Source organism: Mustela putorius, unplaced genomic scaffold, assembly GCF_011764305.1.
Source record: "Mustela putorius furo isolate JIRA1106 unplaced genomic scaffold, ASM1176430v1.1 tig00000680_pilon_pilon_pilon, whole genome shotgun sequence".
Lineage (NCBI taxonomy): Eukaryota > Metazoa > Chordata > Mammalia > Carnivora > Mustelidae > Mustela > Mustela putorius.
The window spans coordinates 84965-107305 of NW_025421442.1; the positions used below are offsets into that span (position 1 = coordinate 84965).

General features: G+C 46.7%; 1 protein-coding gene across 1 annotated transcript; it reads right to left on the reverse strand.

Moving 5' to 3' along the window:
• Positions 1–4691: 4691 nt before the first annotated feature.
• On the reverse strand, positions 4692–10552 carry LOC101692254 (spermatogenesis-associated protein 31E1-like). Its single transcript, XM_004779243.1, has 5 exons — positions 10338–10552; positions 9546–9603; positions 8940–9000; positions 8415–8689; positions 4692–8180 (listed from the first exon to the last, which is right to left on the reverse strand). The coding sequence occupies exons 1-5, from the start codon at positions 10533–10535 to the stop codon at positions 4720–4722; spliced, it is 4053 nt and encodes a 1350-aa protein (XP_004779300.1). The 5' UTR covers positions 10536–10552; the 3' UTR covers positions 4692–4719.
• Positions 10553–22341: the final 11789 nt, after the last annotated feature.

The following is a 22341-nucleotide window of genomic DNA, read 5'->3' on the forward strand; positions in this document are numbered from 1 at the left end:
TGTGTGTGTGTGTGTGTGTGTATGTTGGTAATGGTTCTTTGTCTCCCCTCTTCTCTTCTCTTCTTCCTTTCTTTACCTACTTCTTCACCTGAAGTCTGCAGTAAGTCTGACAATGAGGGAGGGTTCTGGGGGGAGGTGGTGGTGGAGGTCAGTGTCTTCCCTGTGTAAATTGAGGGAAGATAGGACATGCAGCATACTTTGGTCAAGTTTTGTTTCCTACTTTTATTATGGGCACATTTTGTAAATGGTGGCCTGGCTATGGCCAAGAGACATTAAACGTGCCTGTTCTTCTTCATCTGCTCTCTGCAAATTCTTCCAGCCAACAGCCTGCAAGTAGCCCTCCCAGTTTTGTTTTGTTTTTTTAAGATTTTATTTATTTATCAGAGAGAAAGAGAGGGAGAGAGAGCGAGCACAGGCATACAGAGTGTCAGGCAGAGGCAGAGGGAGAAGCAGGCTACCCGCTGAGCAAGGAGCCCGATGTGGGACTCGATCCCAGGACACTGGGATCATGACCCGAGCTGAAGGCAGCTGCTCAACCAACTGAGCCACCCTGGAGTCCCAGCCCTCCCAGTTTTAATAGCCTATAAATTGTGTACTTATTTGTGGGGCAAAGGTGTCTCAGCTTCCTACCTGAGACCTCACACCTTTTCTTCTACTGAGAAAGGTTCGAGGTAGTGGAATCACTTCCCAGAAAATTTTTGTGTCAGTTTCTCACTAGCCCTTATTCCAAGTGGGGTAAGAATGGCTACTGACACTAACAAGACATATGTCCTATTTATTGCTTCTATAAAAATAGTCTGTCCCACAAATCTTTAAAGAAAAAAAAAAAAGAATACTAATGCATCTGATCCATAGAACCAACTAACACACACACATAAAATTGCTGAGAGCAAAGAGTTGTGTCATCTCATTTCTTGTTATCAGGATGAGACGAGGCAGTGATGTTTTCCTTCAAAAGATGATAGGACTTCAAAAATTCCCATTTATTTTGTTAGAAGTTACATTATTTTATACCTCTTACAAGAATTTAATTTCATTCTAAAACCATGGTTAGAAGTAGCTTAAACTTTAAAAAAGAAAGTATCTTTTTTATGATTATGGGTTATCGTGGATGCAGGCATCTATCAGGAAATGATGACTTGTCTTGGTTATTAAATACTACTGATTAGACATTATAGGCTATCCAGGGCCACTTTCCATAGTTCCTGTGATTCAGTAACATGAGAAAGTATCATCAAGGGAGCAAATTTCAAAATGTTAATAACATTAATAGCTGTGAGTCCATAAAATATTTTACTTCCTATGTTTTTTCTTAATTAAAAAATGTATATATACCCACAGAACTGACACCAGCTCTTCCTTTCTTCTGAGAGAAAAGATTGTGGTATCATCACCTCAACGGGTGACCTGAGAGATTTAGGCATACACTTGAGATCTGTCATCTAGATCTTATCAAGTCAGGGCAACAGGACTCTTAAGACCAGTGAGAAATATGGAGTCTCAACTACGTGTCCAGTTTGGAAAATATTAGGTAGATGGTGAGATCTTTGTTATTATAATGAAATGCTGATTAAATGTATACTTTTTAAATTTAACAGATGTTAAAATGCCAATTTCCAAGTAATTTAATTGAGGTAATATATATTTCAAGCAGCAACTAAATGGAATATTTTATAAGATTTCGAAATTATTTAAGCACTGTGTCCTTTTTTAGCTGATAATATAAAGCAGAGCCTGACTTTCTGAGTCTTAGAAACTGAACATGCCTTAAGATTCTGTAAAAATTGAAACTTTCTGAATATTCCAGAAGTTTAAGCTACCATAGGTGAGCATTAGCTTGCGATTTTTCTTTTTTTTTCATATTCTGGATGTATACATGATATCATCTAAGGATACTATCATATTTTAAAAGGAACAAAAAGAAAGGTATAATTGTTTTATGTTGTTAACAGTAAATATAAACAAACCAAAGGCAATAACAGAAATAGTGCTGAACTGTCTAATTTCTGAAACAGCTTCATGTGTTTGACACTGAGTTCTTTGATTTAAAAATAAAGCAAGCCTCACAAACCTACCATAAGCTGCTCTGGGCCAAAGAACATGCTGTCTGTACAGCTGAGTCAGTGGCCTCTCTGCTGGTTCACTCCATCCCACATTCCAATGGCTGTAGGCCTCCATACAGCATTTCCAATGTGAAGAAGTCACTTTGGGTAAAGGGACTTGTCACTAACAAAATAAAGAACGTGACCCTTGAGGCCATTTCACTAAACCATAGCTAAAACTGGACAAATAAGAGTTCTTCCCTCATTAGATGATGGCAAAGTTTTTTTCAGTTTCTGATTCTTTAAACTGCGTGAGAGCTCAAGCTAATGAAAATCTGTAAAGGAAAGGATTTTTCAGGTTTACGTGGGGGAATCTAAGTCTTTTTCATAAGTAATTAAAAAAATACACAAGCCTTTTCTCTGTAGAGCACAACTGCACTGCCAGTTTGTTAAGTGGCTTCAGATTCATGCGGGGCCTGTCACTGGGTGGCTACTTGGGTTCCTAAGGATGGATGTGAGGCCTCTGTTCAAGGTATGTCTTTGGTGTCTGCAGGGCACTGGGAGGCCCCTGTGTGGGCTCTGCAGAGCTGTGTGTGGGTATTCAGATCAGTTTCTGAGGTGTGTCTGAGAGAACTTTGTGTGGATCTCTATCACAGGTCTCTGTGAAGTCTCTTGGTATTGTCCACTGTGAGAGTTTCTGCATAAGGTATGTGTGGGAGGGCCTTGAAGATCATCCCTGGACATGGTGTTCATGAGGGCTCTTGATGTTGGCCCCTGTCAGAGGTCTCTGTGTAGGATCTGTGTGGGCTTTGTGTGGGTCTCTGTGGGAGTCTCAGTGTGGGTCTCTGTATGAGTCTCTGTGGGAGGTCTTGGTGGGTCTCTGTCAGAGGTCTCTGCACAAGGTCTCTTGGCATGGGGCTTTCCCCCTCTGGCTTTCTTGTACCATCTGGCAGGAGAAGGGCAAGGGGACTTGCTCCTTCCTGTTTCTGGCTGTTCCACCAGCCTCCTGTCTGCAGCACTTCTACCAACAGAAGCATGGGGTGCACGTCCGACTCCTCAACTCCCAGAACTGATGCCACTGGGAGGACCTAGCAGCAGCCAGGTTCAGGACTCTGCTCTGGGCCACCCTCTCCTGAGCTTCCAAGGGCTTGGGGTGCTGTCTGTCCCTGTACCACCTCCCCCGGGTCCTGACTACACTGTCACTGCTCGCCCACCCTGGGGACTGGGAGGCAGGACCTGGATCCAGGGAGAAGCTGCAGCAGAGCAGGACTGCACCCGTTTTGTCCCCCACCCCAGATACATTCCCACATGGTGTAGCCTGACAACATGAGGGCAGGGCCATGCTTGCTGCCATCTGGATGGGGGATCCCTCCTGGAGTGGGACTCTCCACCATGTGAGTGATGTGTGAGGAGCCCTGGAGGATGATGTTTGGCTGGAAGTGGGGCACGTAGGGGGGAGACCCTCCTGGACTGCACCCTCATTCTGGACACATCCCTTCCAGCTGGGGGTGGGAAAATCCGCATCTTGTCCTCCTGCCCTTCTGGGCTCTGGGATAACCATGACCAGGAGCCAGGCCAGTCTCTTGGCCTCTGAGTCCCCATCAGTCTCCTGGGAGCTATCCTTGGGCCACACGTGTACATAAAGGTCACAGACGACAAGTCTGTCCTGGGGTCTGCAGTGCTACAAGCTTATCAAATTGTGCAGAAATAAATGTCTCTGCCTTAAGGCCTTGCTGCCTCTGGGAACCTGGCCCTCCATGTGGGAGCTCAGATGGCTTCTGTACAACCCCTACCCCACCCCTTCCACCACCCTACCCCTGGACTGGGCAGCTGGAGTGGGGTGGAAATCCTGTAGGGACAGTCCCAGGGCCTTGAACTTCTCCCCTCTGGGCCCATAGGTGGCAGTGGGACACCAAGGACCCTCAGTTGTCACACCAGGCATGGGCTTACCCTGTCACTTGGCCTCCTTCCTGGCCTCAGGATGTGGTCCTGACCCCCAGCACAGGATCCCCCCACAGCCACACCCCCTCCATCTCCCAGATGGAAGCCCCTTCAGTGCCCTGGGGCTGTGCAGGCTGGTGCCTGGGGGTCTCTGTGGCACCCCACATACCCTTAGCGTTGGGAACGAGCTCGTCCCTTGCTGCTCCGAGTGTAAGAGGGGGGCTGCATGGAGCTAAGATGGGATTCTCTGGGAAGAGAAGGCTCCTGGGGTAGCCATCCTCTACTTCCCACAGGAGATGGGGCTGGGGGCAGGATTTCTCACCCCTGCTCTCAAATCCAGCCTTGCATCTCCCAACTGAGAGCCCCACTCTGATCTAGGACTCCGTCTTCCTGGAGCCTGAGCAGGGTTTCTGCCTAAGCAGACCCTCCGTACAGCCACACAAATTTCAGGTGGAGGGAAAGCAGGAGAAGATGGGCAGAGCGAGGTCCCACTCTGGGTCTTGTTCAACTTGTCATGGAAATGGAAGATGTGTGAGGAAGGGGGTGGGGGTGAACCCCAAGGTCTCTGGCCCTCCAAGGACCCATTCCTTCTGGAAGCCAAAGCAGGCCCTCGGAGAGAGAAAACCCTGACCCTCCCCCCCCCCCAAGCAGGGCATACACAAAGTCCAGCACCACTCATGAGAAAAAAAACAAACATATATTTTTGAGAAATAAAAATTGTGGCATGGGGAAGTCATTAGCACACAGAGGATGTGCTAATGTGAGAAAAAATGGGCTTTCTTTGCATATACTCAATTTTTTCTTGAAGGAAATCTTTCTGACCAGGAAAGATGTGTGAAGTGTTCTGTGCCTGATAGGTTGAGACATATTTTTGAAGACTGCATGTAGGATAATGGTGAACTCGACCTGAGACACCTGCCACCATCAGCTGGTGCTGGCTGGGTCTGCCTGGGAGCCCCAGGTCCCTGGGGAGGCTTTCCCATTCGCCATTCCTGTCTCTGGTCAGCTGGCTCTTGTTAGGGCAGCTATGACCCTTGGGGGTACCTTGCTGATTGGAGGCTATCCCTCCCATCATTCTCTTCTGGTCTGTGGAGGCAAAAGCCCTGTGCGGGCAAGAATGCCTGTGTACTGGGGCCTGCAATTCCTTGTGCTGATAGATCTCTGAGGCCCGAACTCCTTGGTGGAGTCCCAATTTTTCCACCAAGACTTGTCCCACAGAAGTCACGATCGTCTGAGTTTCGGCAGCCCTGTTGTCCATAACTGATCTGCTTCGGACTGGCACCCAGCTCTGGGCAGGAGACGATGCTGGCGTGCCTTTTTGAAGGGGGTTTTCCAGTCCTTTGCTTTTTTTGCTGGGATTAAGGCACTGCAGGAAATTATTCATCTTTTGTCTAAAGTGGCTTTCCGGAAAAACATGTCCCTTTTCTGGTGGCATGAGCCAGAGGTATTTGCTCCCGAGGCTCTCTCCTGATCCTCCGACCTGGGGAGGGTGGCCTATCTCGCTAGCTTGGGAAGCCCTGATTGCCAACGGTTCTACACACCTGTCTTCATTCTCTTCTGGTTTGGGTCTCTTCTGGTCTTTTCCCTCATCAGTGGTCTCACTGTTGCTCTGGCTGTCACTTGGTTCCTCAACCTTTGGTCCACGGGGCTCTTGCTGCCCCTCACTGCTCGATCCACTTGAACTAAGGTTATGTGACACCAGGGAAGCTGGTGTCTCTCCACTGGCACGTTCCGTTTGGGAACAGGAGGATGACTCTTGAGTGGTCAAGCTGTCTGCAGCAAGGACAGCATTCATGTAAGAGTCTGGCAGAAGCACATTGGTGCCACTGTCTTCAACAAGCACACAAGTGGCAAAGTCTGGAAGGAGGATGTCATTGGGAGAATCTTGAGGAAGCATACCAGTGGTAGGGTCTTCAGGCTGGTTCTCCGATTCTATCTTCTCTTGGAGCTCAACCTTACTAACCTTTGTTTTAAGGCTTACCTCCTCTGGATCTTGAGCAACCAACACTGTAGATGGTGAGGGGCTTTTCCTAGCATCTGGATATCCTGATCTCCTCAGATCCACATAAATGGCTGCTTTGTTGGCTAGCCCACTGGGTCTTAAGACAACTTTCCAAGAAGGGGCCTTCTTGGCCTCCATCACCTCTGTGGCCCTTTCAGACCTTGGAGTTTGGGACCTGAGCTTTATCTTCAGTGTTGCTACCATGTCTGGTGAGGCCTGACCCCCACTCTCCTCTTTTAGCTCATTCCTGGCCATTGCTAAACTTGGACTTGGTTCCAGGTTGTGTTTCTTGGCCCCCATAACAGTCTTGCTGTGCAGGGCTCTGTTTGGGAGACTGAGAATGGAGGCCTGAGAAGGTGATCTGCCCTCCTGTCTTGATAAAGACGTCTCTGAGGACTGATGGCCATCACCAGGTGAAGTCCCTCCCAGGGCCTGCTGAATTTCCTCACATATGAGTGAGGGAACAGGCAGGGGACTCCTTGAAGTGGGATCAGACTTTTCAGTTATACCCTTCTCTCCTGGATGAGGCTGAGGTGGTTTCCCCAAGAACTTGTAAAATTTGGCTTTTGAGGGGGCCCCAGGTACAAAGGTGGATGAGCATGGAAAGGGGGACTGGGGAAAGGGCAAGTGTTGAGCTTCACGTAGTTTGAGATCTATGGGCTCAACAGTTTGGAGAGCTAGGTCCCACTTACACCTCACTCGAAAACTTACGATGTGTGTTTCCAGCTTCTGCTGTGTGTTAGGGCAAAGGAAAGACAGCTCATGAGAGGTGTTTATGCAGGGCTTCCGATCCTTCAAGGGTGCTAGATTTCTGATAGCCATGTGAAGTTGGGACTTGGGAAATGCATGGCTGGCCACAAACCAGGATCGACGCACAGTCACAGGGATCAGACCCTCACTGATCTGTCCCAATTTCCTGTGCAAATGAACATTTAAACTTTTTTCTAGATGTTTCTTACCTGGGCCCCTGGCTAAGTATTTTCCTGGATCACCCTCCAAGGCCCCTATCAGAGGTCTTCCAAACTCCTTCTCAGAGTTGGTTCCCAGAACCTTCACTGGGAACCTAGCTGAGATCCTGGAGAGACCTGTTGGTGTCCTCTTCAGACACTGCCATTGACCCTTACCAAAATTATTCTCTAGTTGGAATCTTGCTTGATACTTCCTGTGGTATCTGGACCTGGTCCTCCATGTAGCTTGGCTGCTTTTGCCCTTAAACACAAAGGGCCTTGAGAGCCCCTGCTCTCTCTGTGCCTGACTCATCCCCGGGGATTCATCCTGAGGCCACCTCAGATCCAGAGACAGCTGAACCTTGTGGGGCAAGCTTCTTTGCTGTTTATCCCTGCTGAGCTTCCTCTGAAGCTCTGGCTTCTGGATATTAAAGATGACAAAGTCCCCTTGAATAGTGGAACCTGATCTGTGGGCACAGGAGGCCTGGTGGTCCTCCAGAAGCTTGGGAGGGACTTGGCTAAAGAATTTTGGAGATATTTTATCCATAGTGGGTAAAGTCTTCCCCCTTCCTTGTTGCTTTGGCACTTCCCCCTTCCTTGTTCTTTGTTGCCACTCCAGATGTTGCATTTTAGTTGGGATGAAGGATCGTGTCTTATTCTGGGATGTAGCACAAGATACCCCACTGGTCCTCCCCTGGGATGGGAGAGAAGGTGGCCTTATTGGGACAGAGGGTGCAAGGGGGACCTGGGGCTGGGGCAAGGTTAGTGTTGAGTGTTGGGGTTGGATTCTATGGTGGAGCAATGGTGGAGCATGGGAAAACTGGGAAGATATTTGATCCTGGTTTAGAACTGACAAGCAATTAGAGGTTCCATTGAACAAAACAGATGGAGACTGTAGTGGAGGAGAGTGAGTAGAGAACAAGGCAGTGGCCACCAGGGACTCACTGTGCAGAGAGGGGAGACCCCAGAAGAGCTGGCTACATTTCCATTGCAAGTGGTCTTCCAAGACTTTGGGAGATGAGAACGGCTGAGGTTGGGCCAGTGGCTCTGCTTTGTTTTTCACGTTCCAGAAGGATGGTGGGGTGGTGGTTTTCTGCTCAACACCCAGCAGTTTCCACAGAGTCCCCCAGAAGCTGATGTGGTTGTCTGGGCACCACTGTTTGAAAACTGACCCAACCTTTTCTTTCTCCTTCCAACTCTTCAGTTCTACCCTTTTGCTGATTAGTAGTTCAAGGAGCTTCTGGACATCTGGATTGACAAACAAAGGGTTATGAGTATCTATCTGCCTGTTAGTAAGGCCACCCCAGAACGAGGCATCTTGTGGGTGGCAGGACACATGTTCTTGCTGGCACTTGTGCTGTAATGTGCCCGGCAAGAACAAGGACTTGGTACTTTCCCACCACCAGGAAAAGGATAAAATGGGGTAGCTGGCATGGCCAAGGCCTGAGATGACTAGAATGAGAGAGTCCCAGTAGGAATTACCTGGAAGAAAGTTCTTTCTCACTATATCTGATAGGATTTTTTTTAAGTTAGTTTGCTCTTCTTGAGGTCTCGCTGGCAGGGTGGAGGCCAGAGGCTGAGGGGGCCCTGTCAGCAGAACATGAGCAGGTGATGAGGCCATGGCAGGAGCAGCATCTTCCACAGACTCCATGCATGGCTGACGGGCTCCAGTTGGCGCCCCTCGGCGCACCTGCCCAGGGACTTCTTGCCGTAAGGACTGGTGAAAGCCCCCCTGGTCAGAGAGCCTTGCCAGGTGTCTGTGGGAGACAGGAGGTGTGAGCTGTCTCTGCAGCAGCCTGGGGCTGGGAGGGTACCCCTTGTCCCTCCATGCCCCACACCCACATCACAATGCTCCTGCTGTCCCTTAGCCCGGGGCTTTGGTCACAATCTGTCCCACAGCTCCTCCCAGCCCCCCAAACAGCCCCAGAGGCCATTCCCTGCAGCCCCAGGGGTCACACCATAGACTCAGGGAGGCACACCCAGGGGAGAAGGGAGCAGATTCTTTACCTTTGCAGAAGGGAGAACAGGTCCTGAACCTCTTCCAGATCCTGTAGGAAATTTCTGAAAACTGGAAACAGGAGACCAGGTCACAGAGGAAAGCAGGGCCCAGGGGTCTTACAGGAGACTGGGTACAATGTCCCTTTAAGGGAGACCTTTGGGGGATTGTACTGGGAAGCCCCAAACAGCACTGTCCAAGGCCACATGCCCACACAGTGATTACAGGGTTCATTTGGGGGATTGTTTTGTCTTTTCCAAAGTGTTTTCTCACTCATGACCTTGCTGGGGGAGGAAGGACTGCATGGCATCACAGAGGAATCTGAGCTGAGTTGAACACCTTGTCCACAGTGGGAGCAGGAGGTCCTGCCCCAGTCCAGGCCCTGGGGCCCCTGCTGGGTGACACCTGTTTCCAGTCCCTCAGGGCTTTGTTCTGGCGCAAAATTTGGGAAGCCTCTGGGTTGTGCTCTCCCTCTCAGGAGCTACCAACCCGCCACCCCAGGGCTCTGTTTCCTGAGATGGGCTTAGGTCCTGGTGTCCTGGAGACGGTGGGGCTTGGCCTCAGAGCAGGGGGCACAGTGTAACTGGAGCATGCAGGGGTGCGTGGTGGATGCTCACCTTTCAGAGTCTGGCTTTTCTGGCTTCTATTGCTCCTTCTCCGTGTCCCTGCTTGGTACTGAGATAAGAGAACACGGGGAGGCTGTGACCCCCGCCCCAGCAGCAGGTGCTCACTGTTCATGAGTAGTGTGACTTCCTACATTTAACTAAGGGGGGGGTGAACTGTGATTTTCTTTAGTTTTACTCATTTCCTTTTCAAAATGGATACAAATATTTCCAGTTTTCCTTCTTTGAAGAATTTACAGAAGGATATTCTATGTGAGAAGTTTGCCACTGTTCCTCTGCTCAAGAAACACACACTATCCCAGACCAGGTGGTGCAGCTAGACTTTTTCACATAGGACCCCACTTTCCAAGGCCAGAGCCCCATTCTAGCTGGGGCTTGGGACCTCCTGGGCTCAGTACTGCCCTCAATCAGCCCAGAAGGGGAACATTCACCTGAAACACCTGTCCTGGGACAGCAACTGGTGACCTGGTGCTCAGGGGCCTGACCTCCGCTAGAGAGGCAGCTTTTAGCCTCTGGTCCTCGGCCACCAGTCAGTGTTTGGGATGCTGTCCTGGACCCCTCCACCACACCTGGACTCCAGCCCGAGATCTTCTGGGAGAAATCCTTGTGTCCCTCAAACCCCTGCTGAGTCTGGCTTGTCCTGGATGGACTACTACTCTCTCCTGAGAATACCCATTCTATTCTTTCCTATTTCAGGAGTCTCTCCACTGACTCAGAAAAGTGGAAGGAATAATAGAAAAGAAGATAGAATCACACTTTGCTGGGTCTGGGCCGAGGGTTCCTTACCTTCCTGCTCTTCCTGTGTTTCTTTCCTGGTGGTGAGGATGGATCAGGATGGAAATAGGAAAGTAAGAATATGAAGAGCCCCATTCCACATACGAGGGCAAGGATGGAATTAACTGCCCAGATAGTAGGACTGGAGCTCAGCCAACCATCAATAAAGAATTCCTGAGGGAAGAGATAATTCTCCATCTCTTTCCTCATCAGACATTAGTGACCAATCGCACTGCTGCCCTCAAGCAACTGAGCCCTGGGTGTGGAGGTGCAGACACAAGCCCCATGCCCACATCACAGAGTTATTGTCTGGTCACAAAGGGCTCCTGAGGGAGGGGGAGGGGAGAGAAGAGAAGCAGCTCCTCCCCCCATCCTGTGGCTCCCTCCCTCCACACTCCCAGGCCTCCAAGTTCCTCCCCTCAACAGACACCAGTCTCTTTTCTGTATCTATGAATCTGAGTTTCTTTTTTTCTTTCAATTCTACATACAAGTAAAACCATATGGTATTTGTCTTTCTCTTATTTTATTTAACATAGTATTCTCAAGGTTGTCCATGTTACCATGACCATCACCATTTCATTATTTTTTATGGCTGAATAGTATTGATGTGTGTGATATCTTTATCCATTAACCCCAGTATACATGATTGATTTAAGACTGATATTTTCTTATTGACTTTCTGTGTGGATGACTTTTTCATTGATGTAAACTGTTAAAGTTCTATACTGTGGGGAACCAAATGTTTAATGTTTTTGATGTCACAACCTTTTTTAAATATAAATCTTTTAACTAATTGTTGTAGTTTTAGTTAAACATACTATTTTAGTCTTCACTTTAGCTTTATAAGTGATTTACCCACTACCTCTGTTGTACATACACTGTATGTCGCGTTTGCCTTTAAGATTTTATTTTTATGTATTTTCTTGTTAATTATGTCATTTCCTTTTAGTTTAAATAAGTCCCTTCAACATTTCTTATAAGGCAGGTTTAGTGTTAATAAAATCCTTTAGTTGTTTATTTAGATAATTCTTAATCTCCCTATTAACTCCGAATGACAACCTTGCTGAGTAGAGAATTCTTGGTTGCATGTTTTTCTTTTTGCACTCTGGAAAAAAGGCAGGTTGCAGTCAGCAAGCATTTTTTTTCTTGTTTTTAAAAAAATATTTTGTGAGGGCCTGCATGAGGGCCTCATTAGCCAGAGGAACATACTTGCAAACCCCAGATATAGGGGCAGCCAGACCAGATGGAGACAACCAATCAGTGGGGTGCACATATATTTACTGTGGTGAATTGAAATTCAATTGGTCACCTGTAATGCCCACCAAGCATGACTGTGCAGTTTTCCCTGTGTGTTGGAATCTCATTGGCCCCCTGTGTGTAGGCCAGGCTCAACCACCTCTATAAAGGTTGGTTTGTGAGGCTGATGTGGGGAGTAGTCGTTGGGGTAGCTGTTGGGGTAATCATCGGCCTTGTCGGGGTCATTGTCCAGGGAGTGCCCTTGTCCAGGGAGTGGCCTCGCCAGGGTCATCATCATTGCCTCTTCATAAGAGATGGCCCCTACCGGTCGGTTTGGTTTTTGATGCTTGGCATGAAATAAAGCTTTGCTTGATTTTCTCTTTGCATCAGTATCATATCTTTGATCACGGACCCTAACACTGGGGGCTCATCTTGGATCAAATGATAAGAACTGATCCAGCAACAGAATTTCTGGGAAAAGCCTCTGGAGGTAAGATCTTGGGATCCTGTATGTCTGACTGGTTGTGGAGCTCCAGGGTACAGCACACCGGGAGGAAGTGGATGCAGCCATGCTCCCCAGGGCTGGAGTGGATGTGGGGATGTCCCATCCTTCTGCTGGTAGATCGATGGGGGGGGGTTCAAGTCCCCTGGGCGGTCATGGGGTTCGAGTCCCCCTGGATGGTCAGGGGGTTCGAGTTTCCATGGGCAGTCACCAGGGGGTTTGAGTCCCCCTGGATGGTCAGAGGGTTCGTGTCCCCCTAGGAGGTCAGGGGGTTCGAGTTAACCTGGATGGTAAGGAGGTTCTGTTCCCCCTAGGTGGTCACCAGGGGGTTCAAGTTATCCTAGGTGGTCAGGGGGTTTGAGTTCCCCCTAGGCAGTCAGGAGATAAAGTCCCCACCAGTGCCAGGTTCTGGGTAAGGATCACTGGGCCTGCAGTGGTTTTTGCCTTGTTTTTCTGTTGTCCATTGTCTGGTTTGTAGGGGACCAAGAAAGTCCCCACCAGTAGCAGGATCTGGATGGGGATCGCTGGGCCTGTGGTTGTCTTTGCCTTGTTTTTTTGTTGTCTGTTGTGTTGTTTGTTGTATTTGGAGAAATGGGACAAGTGGGGAGTAAGGTACCTGTGACACCCCTAGGTCTTGTTCTCGAACATTTCAAGGATTTTTAAGGTAAAGCCACCCAGTCAGGTGACATGGTTTACCTGGGAAAACTAAAAACACTCTGCCAATTAGAGTGGCCCACTTTCTCCACAAGGTGGCTGCTGGAAGGAACGTTTTCCTAGGTTCAGATCTATTCTACCCTGAGTGAGGTCTTCAATCTACATTGAGGCCAAATACCATACATTGTGGCCTGGCAATATCTGATAGAAGAGCCACTGTCATGGCTCAAGTCCCACATTCCCCCTGCTAATGAAATCATCTCTCTTCCTCTAAGGCAGGTCAAAACACCAAAACCAGAACAGACAGATGAGGGGGAGCCGGGGAAGAAGACTGTCCTACCTCCATCAGATGTGGAGGATGTGGAATCCCCCCATCATCTGTACCCTAAACCTGACTCTCGGTCCTGAGACACCCTTACCAGTCCAGCTCATACACAGTGGGGGTCAGCCTATGGGATCACCAAGCAGAGAGACTGCCCTGATCTTTCCCCTTTCCTCTATCCCCCTCTGCCTCTCTTTACCTCACTGTTACTGTTGGCTCCAATGCTGCCTCTCCGTGAGGTTGCTCTATCGGATGGGAGAGGGTGCCACCACCTAATCTATATCCCTTTCTCCTCTTCTAACACAAATAACTAAAAGACCCAACACAAATCTTTTTTCTGTCCACCCTCAGGATTTAATAAGTCTCTTGGAGACTGTCTTTCTTACCCACCAACCTACCTAGGTGGATATTCAACAGCTCCTTATGGCTCTCTTTAATGCAGAAGAGAGGGATCGCATCATGCGAGAAACCCATAAGGTGATAAGAGAGAGACTTGGCAGGGACCTCGATCCCCACTGAATGGAAGACTACTGCCTGAGGGAACCTCCTGACTGGGATCCAAACTCCGATGAAGGCGAGGAGAGCTTACGTTTCTACTGCCAGACTTTAATGGGAGGCCTCTGTGCAGCTGCAAGGAGACCCATAAATTTATCTAAAATTAGTACCGTGGGACAAGGTAAGAATGAGTCTCCAGGAGCTTTCCTATAAAGGCTTATCAAAACCTATAACATGTATAGCCCAATCGACCCTGAGGCACCTGAAAATCAGAGGACAATGAATCTTGCATTTACCAGTCAGTCATCCCCAGATATATGGAGGAAACTTTAGAAAATTGAGGGATTTGAAGGGAAGAATCTGACTGAATTAGTGGGAATAGAAGAAAAGGTGTTTAACAGGGATGCACAAAAGGATGAAAAACAGACGAAAAAACTGGTTAAGGTTTTCGTATTACATGAGGTGGGGAGGAGACAGGTAGGGGATAGTAAATGGAAGGAAAGCCTAAGGACAGAGAAGGCAGGTGGGAAGACTTAGATTCAAATCAGTGCACTTACTGTAAGGAAAAAGGACATTGGGCCAGGGAGTGCCCCCAAAAGGAAGACAGCAGTGATCGCCACCAGATACTGAAGGAGCCATGGTTTGGAGACCCTCTCCAAACCTCAGGTAAAAATTGAAGTGTAGGGGAAATCAATTGATTTTTTGGTGGACACAGAAGCCCAATTTTCATAATTACTTAAACCTATGGGGAAAATATCTGGAGACGAAGTCTGGGTACAAGGAGCAAATGGCACAGAGAGACATAAATGGACAACAGAAACGACTTTAAATTTGACCTCAGGAGTATTAAACATCAATTTTTGGTCCTCCCTAATGCCCCATATAACTTGATGGGAAGAGATCTCCTCCACAAGTTATGAGCTGGCATTCAGTTCTTGGAAGGAGACATGGATGTAACCCTGAGACAATCCACTGTACAGGTGCTTATGGCAACAGTAGATAAATACCTCCTTTACAAGCCAGTCTCAAAACCAGGGGAGACAAAGCGGGAGGAGCCTACTCCAAACCCTACAGGTCTAGTTTCCCGAGGTCTGGGCAGAAGGGAAGCCCCCTGGCTTGGCCAGGGGGCAACCTCCAGTGGTGGTGCAATTAAAGGTGATGGCTATAGCTGTTCACCTTTGGTAATACCCCCTCCCCCAGGGAACAAAGGAAGGATCAGAAAACACATTAACTGCCTCTAAGGAGATGGGATCCTAGTTCCTTGCAAATCTCCATGGAACACACCTTTGCTGCCCATCAAAAAGGCTGAGACTGGGGAGTACTGACCCATGCAGGACTTGCGGGAATTTAACAAACGGGTTGAAGATATCCACCCGATGGTACCTATATCCTACTCTCCCTCCTGGGCCTGGAAAGATCTGAGTATGCCATCTTAGATCTCAAGAATGCGCTTTTCTGCATATTTTTAGCAAGGGAATTTCAGCCCCTTTTTGCTTTTGAGTGGTCCGACCCACAGGAAGGGTTCCAAGGCCAGCTCACCTGGACAAGAATTCCCCAAGGATTCAAGAATTCACCCACCATTTTTGATGAGGCCCTACATGAGGATTTGTGTGAGTACAGAACCACCAACCTGGGAGTCACTCTGTTACAGTGTGTTGATGACTTGCTAATAGCCGCTGAGGACTATGAGTCATGTTTGTGGAGAACGAGAGCTCTCTTACAGACTCTGCAGGTAAAAGGGTATTGGGTATCAACAAAGAAAGCACAGCTCTGTCAGAGCCATGCCACTTATCTAGGCTTTGATTTCCATGAAGGAGTGCATTCACTGTCTGAGTCCAGGAAACAGGTGATCTCCCGATACCCCTGCTCCACCACATCTTGACAAGTGAGGGAGTTTCTTGGGAGAGTGGGTTACTGTAGGTTGTGGATACCGCGGTTTGTAGAGATTGCCCGACTTCTCTACGAACTGGCAAAAGGGAGGCACGCTATGATAGAGTGGACAGCTGAGGCCGAAGGAGCATTTTGGGAATTACAAACAGCCTTACTGAGTGCCCCAGCATTGGTCATCCCGGATGTTACCAAGCCCTTCTACTTGTATGTGGATGAAAATGCAGGGGTGGCCAAAGGAGTTTTGACTCAGACTCTGGGGCCTTGGCAAAGGCCAGGGGCCTATCTTAGCAAGAAACTAGATCCAGTAGCAGCTGGATTCCCCCCACCCCTTGCCTCCACATAATTGCTGCCTCGGCCCTGGTCAACGATGCAAGTAAATTGACTTTGGGTCAAAATCTCATCATAACGACCACACACACTATCAAGGACCTTCTCCAGACTCCACCAGGCCAATGGATGATGAACGCCCAAGTGATAGGGTATCTGGCCCTCCTCCTCAATGAACCAAGAGTGACCTTCTGGATCCCAGTGGTGCTAAATCCAGCCACGCTGCTGCCAGAGGAGCTGGCTGACCACCCACATGACTGCAGGGAGGTCCTAACCCAAGTCACAGGAATAAGGCCAGATCTCAGAGACATTCCCCTCCTGGATGCTGAGATGACTCTGTTCACAGATGGGAGTAGCTACATGGCCGATGGAAAGAGGTAGGCGGGGGCTGCGGTGGTTTCTCCTGAGCAGGAACTCTGGACAGCAGCCCTGCCACACAGAACATCAGCACAAAAAGCAGAGCTGATTGCACTCACCAAGGCACTGCAGATGGCCAAAGGTAAAACCACCAACATCTATATGGACAGCAGGTACGCCTTTGCTACTCTCCATATACATGGGGCTATTTATAAAGAAAGTGGCCTATTAACAGCAGAAGAAAAAGGAATTAAAAACAGAGGAGAAATATTGGCCCTCCTCCAGGCTATTTGGGACCCAAAAGAGGTGGCTGTTATGCATTGCCTAGGACACCAAAAGGGGACTGATCTGATGTCAAAAGGAAACCACTTAGCAGATCAAGCTGCAAAGCAAGCAACCCAAGAAATAGTGCAAGAACTGGTTACACTCCCGTCTCCAGTACTACCAGAGAAACTGAACTATTCAGAAGAAGGTTTAAAGTCTTTAAAAAAATGTGTTAAATTGGACTATGAAAGGGACTGGGCTAAGACTAAAGCAGGAAAAATAATTCTTTCTCGAAGACTAGATAAGAAGTTAGTAGACCATATACATCAGGGTACTCATTTGGGGATACGCAAACTCAAGGAACTTATAGACAAGCAGTTCCAGGTTTCTAAATTAGGGTGTATGGTTCAGGATGTAGTTGATAGATGTGCTCAATGCCAGGCAGTTAATGTGGGAAGAACTAAAATAGGAAGAGGGAAAACAGAAAGAGGTAAGGAACCAGGAATTTATTGGGAAATAGATTTTACAGAAATGAAACCCGGAAAATATGGGCACAAGTATATGTTAGATTTTGTAGATACCTTTTCAGCCCGGGTAGAGGGTTTTTCCACCAACCATGAGACAGCAGGAGTGGTAGCCAAAAAGCTTCTAGAAGAAATAATTTCTAGATTTGGGCAGCCTCTTGCGATTGGGTCAAACAATGGCCCTGTATTTGTGAGCTCAGTCTCACAGGCATTGGCCAAAGCCATGGGCACTAGTTGGAAACTGCATTGTGCCTACTGGCCCCAGAGTTCCAGGCAAGTAGAGAGAATGAACTGGACTCTTAAAGAGACCTTGACAAAACTAATTCTGGAGACTGGTGGTGGATGGGGGGATCTCCTTCCTTTCGCCCTCCTTAGGGCACAATGTACACCCCCATTTAAACAAGGTGACCCCATTTGAAATAATGTTCGGAAGACACACCCCGCCCCCCACTCTGTCCTTGGCTTCAAGAGGTTGCCCTAGCAGAAATGACTGATCCGTCTATACTCCAATCACTGCAGGCATTACAGTCTGTCTTTAAAAAAAAAAAGCCCATGCAGGGATCTAGACTGCCCACACTGGGACAGAGACAGAGGTGTAACCACATCCTCACCAACCCGGGGACTTGATTTGGATATGTTGCTGTCAAATGGGAAACTTGGAGCCTCGCTGAAAGGGACCATTTACTCTCATCCTGACCACCCCCATGGCAGTAAAAGTAGAAGGCATTAGGGCCTGGATTCACACTGGTCATGTCAAATGAGTTGAGGACAAAGACGCCCCCCAGAGATGGAAGCTACAGCTGACGGAACCCCCTGACTGTGGACTAAAGCTAAGACTAAAAAAACTGTGAGTTTATTGTTGCTCCTATTGTTACCTGATTATGTAAAGTATAAGCAGGAAATTAGATGAACGGAATTAGGAAAAATGGAAAAGGTTATACAAAGCGGTGAATGGCTAACTCATCAGCCGACTGTGCACTACTGTTACTGTTTAGCCCCTGCATCATAAATGCCCTAATTGTACAAAAGAAAATTAGAGCAATAAAAATGTTAGTCTTACATGCTCAATATAACCCCTTACAACAGGAGAACATAGAACTGGCTGAAAAGTCAAGGATTTGACTAATTTCCAAGGAAAAGGGGGGAATGTGAGGGCCTGTATGAGGGCCTCATTAGCCAGAGGAACTTACTTGCAAACCCCGGATATAGGGCCGGACCAGGCCAGATGGAGATATCCAATCAGTGGGGCACGCATATACTTACTGTGGTGAATTGAAATTCAGTTGGTCACCTGTTTTGCCCACTGAGCAGGACTGTGCTGTTTTCCCCATGTGTGGCAATCTCATTAGCCACCTGTGTGTGGGCCAGGCTCAACCACCTCTATAAAGGTTAGTCTGTGAGGCCTCATGGGGGGAAATAGTAGTAGTCGTTGGGGTAGTTGATGGGGTAGTCGTTGACCTCATCGGGGTCGTCGTCCAGGGAGCAGCTTCATCCAGGGAATGGCCTCGTCTGAGGAGCGGCCTTGTTGGGGTTGTTGTCGTCGCCTCTTCATAAGAGATGGCTCCTACCGGTCGGTTTGGTTTTCTATGCTTGGCGTGAAATAAAGCTTTGCTTGACTTTGGCTTTGCATCAGTCTCATTCCTTTGATCATGGACCCTAACAATTTGTTTGGAAGAGGGATGAAAGAGAGAGAAACTGAAGCAGACTGAGCAGAGAGCCCAAGGTAGGGCTCGATCCCACAACCCTGAGATCATGACCTGAGCAGAAACCAAAAGTTGGACACTTAACCAATTGTGCTACTGAGGTGCCTTCCTCAGCACTCTGAATATGTCACACTGCTCTCTTCTGGCCTGTGAAACATGTGCTGAATAATCTGCTGGTAGCCTACTAGGTACATTTCCCTGCACATAATAAACGGCTGTTCTGCTGCTGCTTTTTATCATTAATTTTTGACACTCAAATTATAATGTGGATTGGTGTTGGGGTCTTTGAGGTGTATTTTATTTATTATTTGAGGTGTTTGGGGGTGTTTTTTATTGTTTTTCTGATTTGAATATCTCAGTGTGGTGTCTTCTTCCCCAGGTTAGGAAAGTTTTCACCCATGATTTTTTTCAAATAAGTTTGTTTTTTGTTTTGTTTTGTTTTTTTTTTTCAGGTAACAGTATTCATTGTTTTTGCACCACATTCAGTGCTCCATGCAATCCGTGCTCTCTCTACTCACCACCTGGTTCCCCCAACCTCCCACCCTCCACCCCTTCAAAACCCTCAGATTGTTTTTCAGAGTCCATAGCCTCTCATGGTTCACTTCCCCATCCAATTTCCCTCAACTCCCTTCTCCTCTTCATCTCCCCTTGTCCTCCATGCTATTTGTTATCAAATAAGTTTTCTGCACCTTTCTGTTTCTCCTCTCCCTTTAGGACCTCTTTAATTTGAGTGTTATCCTGCTTGATATCACATTAAGTTTTTTTAACTTATCTTTAACATTTTGAATTCATTTTTCTTTTTGCTGCTCTGTTTGGGCAGCTTTGTGTTCCACCTCAGAGACTATCTTCTGTTTCATCCGGTCTTAAGCTGAACACCTTTAGTGTAGTTTTCAGTTTAATTACTGTATTCTTCATCCCTGTCATTTCTGGTTGGTTCTTTCACACACTCCCTGTTGCTGGTGAAGCTCTCCCTGTGCTCCTCCATTCTTCCCCCGAGTTCCATGGGCATCTTTATGACTATCAAATTGAGTTCATTACATGTAGATTACTTATCTCCATATCATTAACGTTTTTCTGAAGTTTTGTCTTATTCTCTTATTTGGAACATGTTTCTATTTCCTCATTTTGCTTGACTTCTGTGTTTTTATATATTTGGCAAAACAACTACTTTTTCCAGTGATGAAAAGTTGCCATGTGTGGGAGATGAACTTTCTCACTTACCCTTGTCCCGGTTCTTAGTTGTCTCCTAAGGGAACTTTGTGATTGTCAAAACTGTCTGATTTATTTCTGATCTGTCCTCAAGACCTGTCAGTGTTCCAAGGAGAGGAATCTAATCTAACACTTTGTTTTAGGCTGATTGGAAGTCAGACTCTCAGGCAGAAGCTTTTAAAGTGTGCAAATATATATATAGTCTTGTGGGGTGACAATTGCAATCCCAGTTGGACTCCAGATTGGGAGATCCGGAGGTGTCCCTGGTGACAGTTTCAAAAATCAGGGCTCCAGATAAGTGTATAAGCTCCTCTCTGGGTTGTTTCACATACCCTTCCTCTTCTGAGAACACTTCTCTTCCACAATATCTCAGTTAAAATTGTCAGGATTCGAAGCTTATCTCTTGCCTGTTTTGTGGTGGTGGTTGGTCTCCTTATTTGGAGACCTATTCTGGGCCTAGCTCTGTTAACTTTTGCTTTATGCATTTTGAGACTGTGTTAGGTGTGGACATGTTCATAGTTGGATCTTCCTGGTAAATCAGACATTTTGTCTTTAGGTAGTAACCACCTTTATTCATAGGAAGGTTTTTGTGCATTAAATCTGCTTTGGATTCTCTGGGGGTGGGAGTTGTGGAGTGAGAAAGGCTGAAAAAAATAAATCTGGGTTTAATCTCCTCAATTCTGCCCTGTGCTCCTTCACTCACACTCATGGGTGTAATCACTAAAGCTGATGCATGTTCCCTCTGCAAGTCATCATGTGTCTTGGTCCACATTTTACTTTGTTTTATTCCATTTTAAATTTATTTTATTTTACTTTTATTTGTATTTTATGGTCCATATTTTAAATGATATGACTATTCTAAAAAGCATTTAGTTTGTGTTTTCATTGTGAAACATGTGGCCAAATGTGCTGACATGCCCTTCTCCATGCAGCGACCACACAGAGAGAGAGAGAGAGAGAGAGAGAGAGAGAGAAAACAGCTTAGCCTTTCAGCTGTTGGACCCAGCTCCACTGGCACTGTCCTTTTATTCACACACACATGAATATACTTTCACCATCATTGTGTAGTATCTTTCTAGCTGGAGGTGACATCACCACATACATAGGGGGAGAAAACCCAAAACAGCAGGGTGATTGTCCCTTGAAAGGATGAAATGAAGCCCACTGCTTGGAAAAGTTCTTCTTTCTTCGAACCATGGGTCTTCCCTGAACATTTTCAGATGCACCAGTTCAACAGCGATTTTGCAATTAATAAATACACACCTGCCCATATGTGAAAATCACAAGCAAATGAACACTTAATTAGAATCAAACAAAAAAGCACTTAATCAGGACATTTCCAAGTTTTTTACTATTCAAATTTAGCCCAACTAAAGCTATTTAAAAGTTACAGGCAGAAACAGTTTTTTTTTTAAAGATTTTATTTTTATTTATTTATTTGAGAGAGAGAAAGATAGAGAGTGAGCACACAAGCAGCAGGAACAGAGAGAGAGTGAGAAGCAGACTCCCCACTGAGCCAGGAGACTGATGTGGGAAGCGATCCCAGAACCCTGGGACTATGACCCGATCCAAAGGCAGACACCCAACCATCCGAGCCACCCAGGCGCTCCACAGGTAGAAACAGTTTTAAGGCAAATTTTCCCTTTATTTCTTTTTAAAATTCAATTTATCTAAATTGAAAAATGAGAACAGTTTACCAACTTATTCCACCTCCCACACTCTTATGAATATGTATTTAGTTTTTAATATTTTTTTGTCTTTTAATTACATGGAACTTGTTTTATTGATGTTTTATATGAGAATATAGAATATATGGCTTTGCATGGCTGTTTTAAAGGAAATTGCACACACTTATACAATGTAATGTTGATTGGTTTTATTCATATACATCTCAGGAAGAATTATAGGGAAATTATATTGACATTTTCAGTAACTACTACGTAAGCTTAAGAACTATTCTTGAAAGAGAAGCAAAGAATGTCAGTGAATTAATTAGGATCTGCATTCCACTGCAAGAAATAGTAGCTCCAAAACAATTTTTTTTTCATTATTACAAGCTTATTTTCCCTTTCACATAAAAGGACAAGGGAGGGCGGTACACGGTGGGACTGGTGGCTCATGATATGATTATAGGAGTCTTTCCAACAATCGTTCTAGCAGCTCAAAACCAAAACCATTCATTTTTGCTACAATTCTCATATGTGTCCTCAACCCACAACTACTATCGAGCAGGACCCTAGTAGTAGTAGTAGTTACCTTAAACTGTTATGTTTCATTCCATTGAATGGGTGCAGCACCCATTCTCACGTCTTCTCTCAACCTGTATCAAAGCCGAATGCGCACATACTTTATTCATGCATCAAACACTACTGACACTGCTCTCACAGAAGGAAGGTTGCAGCACCCACCATCTTCAGGGAGTGCCCCCTAAATGGTGCATTGATAGTCATGTGGCTCTGGACAAGATGGAAACAGCTCTGGTTGGGATAAAAGAACAGAGCTCTGAGTCTGGAAGCAGATAAGTACAGTATAT